At 39.0% G+C, this 4,401-nt stretch overlaps 1 protein-coding gene across 1 annotated transcript; it reads left to right on the forward strand.

Annotated features, from left to right (window-relative positions):
- The first annotated feature begins 1,399 nt into the window (after nucleotides 1–1,399).
- Nucleotides 1,400–4,125, forward strand: plaua (plasminogen activator, urokinase a). The gene is made up of 10 exons (XM_072390384.1): nucleotides 1,400–1,489; nucleotides 1,584–1,614; nucleotides 1,713–1,851; nucleotides 1,928–2,010; nucleotides 2,118–2,183; nucleotides 2,264–2,444; nucleotides 2,572–2,717; nucleotides 2,817–2,957; nucleotides 3,049–3,197; nucleotides 3,404–4,125. Exons 1-10 carry the CDS (start codon nucleotides 1,439–1,441, stop codon nucleotides 3,596–3,598), a joined length of 1,182 nt encoding a protein of 393 aa, XP_072246485.1. The 5' UTR covers nucleotides 1,400–1,438; the 3' UTR covers nucleotides 3,599–4,125.
- Nucleotides 4,126–4,401: the final 276 nt, after the last annotated feature.

Here is a 4,401-nt window from a genome sequence, read left to right on the forward strand (position 1 = left end):
AATGGTACATGGTATAGAGAAACCGATTGGAACTAACTTAATCTTGCTAAAAGTTGTGCCTTTGCTGTCCAATGAGGCGTTGCAATAGAATGGAATTTATTATAAGTTGAGAGATGGCATTTTAGAACGGCAGCTGAATATGAGCTCATCCCCTGAGAAGTTAAACGATGTGCATAGTATTTACCGGGCTGTCTGAACGGAGGATGAATATTCAGCCCACATATTTTAAAATCTATCTTAGATCTGAAAAAATCACTGATCTCTTGAATGCGCTCAGACTTCAGAGCCATATGTTAATATTACAGTATCAGATCATGTGTTGCACAGCTAAAAAGATTTCTCAAAATATTTTTGTCACTGCGGTAAACAGACTGTCCACTCAGCAGATTTGTGTTGCAGTTACACATCCATCTCAAACTTGTCACTGTTTCTGATGCTTTGATGGTACACTTTGCCAATTATGGGTATATCTGCAACTGAATATTTTTGCTTTAAGGATTGGGTGTTCACTATATGTGTCACAGGAAATGACAAATTCTCTGATTTGCTCAGCAATTGGATGTAGGGGATGTTTTCTTCTGGTCTAAACACCTCCCACTTAAATCTCTATCTTTTTAAAAGGGGAGGTGGCAGATCAACAGAACAACTTTGTGGTGTGAGTTAAAGTCAGCCCACATATTAGCAGCATAAAGAGACAGAGAGGAGTCACCTCAACTGGGGGAAATAGAGTCTTCAGAAAGGTAATCAAATCTCTAAAGCTTCATAGACTGTTGCATTCTTAGAAATATTATTTGTTGGTTTAGTTTATCTCATAGATGTTTACAACAGAACCTGATACTGATATTTACATATAAGAAATGTTCTTGGCAAGTAAATCCAAGTGAAGTAAATCTGTCCCCGTGTGGACATTTTCTTTTGTCATTATCTCTTCGACAGCACATATCTAGAATATCTGGAAACTCAACACTTGATATGTGCACATAGAAAAACTAATGCAATGTAATGATGTGCACAGGAGTCGCTGTAATCTACTAACCTAAATTGATACTGCACTCACTGCACAGATAGAAACTAGTTTACTTGTTTACAGTACAGAGCATGCACAGTGAGATCCTCAAGGAATGTTGAATACTTTGCACAAAGCATGCTAAATATTTTTTTTCCTGTAAAATCTTTAAGAAATATAAAAAAAATCAACTTAATGGCTGTTGGAACTCTTTATGTGCTTTCTACTTCAGCCCAGTTCATCACACCAGGCACCTCATTTACAGCTATGCTGGCTTTGACATGCTTTTAAAGAAAAATAATCTCCATATAAGGACACAGGAGCCTAACACCCACTCCTCTGGTTTTAACATGTTCCATTTCTCTTATTTTGTTGTTTTTCATTGTCAGATAAAAATATATCCAGAAAGCAGAAGCGAAAAGGGACGTGAGGATGAATCTATTTGTCATCATCTCTGTTCTTGCATCGCTCAGTGCCAATGTGGTAAGCACTACAGTGGGGAAGTAATCTTTTGTTTAAAGCAGATGCAGAAGGTTGCATAAAAGTGCCTAACTGAGTTTGTCTCTACTCTTCTCAGGCCTCTTCTCGAAGATGGTTTAAAAAGAAAGGTAAGTCACCTGTCCAGGCAATATTCTCACAGTACTTTTTATGCTTTATAGCTAAATTAATTAAATGTTCTCGCCTGTGTTTGCATGACGATCTGCAGTGATGTGTAGGTCTGGGGATGGGAGCAATTACAGAGGAGAAGTTGACATATCATCAAAAGGACGCAGGTGTCTTTACTGGAATCGGGTGATGCATTCCTGGGGTGATCCAGAGGGAATTGGAGCCCATAACTACTGCAGGTAAATTTTAAATCTGATGCCTTGACTTGTTGAAAAGAAGTGTCAATTTTTTAATGCAACTGTACTTTAACATTAGGAATCCTGATCAGAGTACGATGCCTTGGTGTTATGTGAGAAAAGGAAAGTGGATTATAAGTGAATTCTGCCGTGTTCCCAGATGTAAGAATTCATATCTATTCATCACTTAACATAGAATTAGTCATTAAAGTATTGTGTGTTTATCGATGAAATCACTAAAGAGATATCCGTTTTCTGCTCCAACACAGGTTCTACATCAACAGTAAAACCAACAAAGAGACCAACAGTAAAACCTTCCGCACCGGTGGACACAGGTAGTTTAGCCTTTTAAGTCTCATTGGCATCAAGTGATATCCTTCATCAATCCACTGATCCTTTCCGTCTTTCCCTCCAGAGCAGACGTGTGGCGAGTTGTCTGAACGGAGGATGAATAAAATTGTGGGAGGCTCTTTCATACCCATAGAGTCACATCCATGGATTGCTGCTATCTTCTATAAGCGACGTCGTTTCCTTTGTGGGGGTTCCCTCATCTCGCCCTGCTGGGTTCTCACAGCTGCTCACTGCTTTCCCAATGAGTGAGGGAACACCTTATGATTTTCTCCACTGCAATGATAATACTATAATATGACACATATTGGTATGCAAGGTGTTTACCTTCTGTGTGTTTGTGTGTATCACCCATTTCCATGTGGCTCTGCTCAGTGAGGATATTAAACTCAAACATCTATCCGTGTTCCTGGGGAAGACTGCCATCAACGACACAGATGCCAACAGGGAGCAGAGTTTTACAGTAGAAAAAATGATCATTCACCAAGATTTTAACGACACCAGCTTCAACAACGACATAGGTGTGCATGTACATCGTGTATTCAGATACGGCACCAATGAGAAAATGATCTGTGTGCAGATCTCATGCATGTGTCTGTTGTTTTATTTCTACATTTCAGCACTATTAAAGATCACAAACTCAAATGGAGGATGTGCAATTAAGACAGCCTCTGTGCGGACAGTTTGCCTTCCTCCGCCTCACACTCAGCTTCTTCCAGGATTCACATGCAGCATTGCTGGATTTGGGAAGGAGGCATCTGGTAAGAACAGCAGAAACTCTTACCATTGGACTCATGGATGACTTTGCAGCCATTTCACTGATTCTTATACCTGACACTGTGTCGTCTGCAGGCTCCTGGACGTTCTCACAGCTCTTGAAACAGGCTGATGTAAAATTACTTTCCAACACCGAGTGCAGCGGAGAGTTGTCCTATAAAGATCGCGTCACTGAAAACATGCAGTGTGCTGCCAGCCCTGACTGGAGCACAGATTCCTGCAAAGTAAGCATACAGTCCAGTGATTGAATATAAGCGTTTGACTGGTTTCCCTTAAGTTGAACTTTCATTGCTCTGATTTATAAAAGTAACAAAGGTGAAATATATTTTTTCATGCCAACCATCAGTCCATTATTAACTGATTCCTTACACTCCTTTAGAATTTGAGCCACTTTTCATGTCTAAGTGATTGACTGACCCTCTCCTCACAGGGTGATTCAGGTGGGCCGCTGGTGTGTAAAGCTTCAGGCCGTATGTTTCTGTTCGGGGTGGTGAGCTGGGGTGACGGTTGCGCTAAGGAGAACAAGCCAGGTGTTTATACCCGGGTGACCAACTACAACAAGTGGATCGCAGAGAAATCGGGTCTCTCTGAATACACGAAAGGACTGATGTATCCTCAGAAATAAAACCGCTGCAAAAGTTTGTAATCTGCTTGGCACGGCGGTATTTCTAAAACCAAAGTTTGGCAGCTGTTCTGAAAAGCTCTGTATGTTTGCAAGCATGTGCAGATGTCGCAAGTTTAGTTTCATCCAAGGATGTTAAAGTAGGACAAAGTTTGCATCTATGTTTTAAAATGTAAATTGAAAAAGTCGTTTCTATGTATTGAATTTGTACATTTGCATCCTATGTTTCAAGAGCAACTGATGAGCTTTGCTGTTAATGTACAGTGACGGTAGTTTTGCGGGATTATTTACTTTTACAGTTGTCAGTGAATGTTTTACGAATATATTTTATCATGATATATTAGATATGGTATTATAACAGTGTATAATATATTTTTTGCTACACATGTATAAGCTTTCCTTATAACAGTATGGATTTAGAAATCTATACACACTTTATTTATCTTATTTAATAACTATATTCTCTTTTGGAAGGCTGGCCCTGCTATTGAGTATTTTTCTTAATGACAAATAAAAACAATTACATTTCAGATTGTTGTCATACACGTTTATGTCTAAACTCTAACTGTTTCTGTCTTACATACATGACATCTGACACTTCAAAAGAGAGACACCGAGCAGCTGAGAGGGAACATACATATCCGTGTCCTTACATGTGAAAAATATTTTAAAAACTATATTTTATTCAGTTAAATGCAAATTGATACAAACAGAAATTTGTAGTTTAGCCTTTAATAGTTTTAGCTTTTAATGCTGAAAAAAGAGGAAAGAATTGTGGTATGAGTAGTGACTGTGTCACAAATGTC

This window comes from Leuresthes tenuis, unplaced genomic scaffold (genome assembly GCF_036924035.1).
Source record: "Leuresthes tenuis unplaced genomic scaffold, fLeuTen1.0.hap1 SCAF_8, whole genome shotgun sequence".
Lineage (NCBI taxonomy): Eukaryota > Metazoa > Chordata > Actinopteri > Atheriniformes > Atherinopsidae > Leuresthes > Leuresthes tenuis.

Excerpts from the sequence above, each read along its gene's own strand:
- plaua (XM_072390384.1), top strand. The coding sequence starts at position 1,439 with ATGAATCTATTTGTCATCATCTCTGTTCTTGCATCGCTCAGTGCCAAT. Across the intron at positions 1,490-1,583 it reads CATCGCTCAGTGCCAATGTG|GCCTCTTCTCGAAGATGGTT; the intron begins GTAAGCACTACA and ends TACTCTTCTCAG. Across the intron at positions 1,615-1,712 it reads AAGATGGTTTAAAAAGAAAG|TGATGTGTAGGTCTGGGGAT; the intron begins GTAAGTCACCTG and ends GACGATCTGCAG.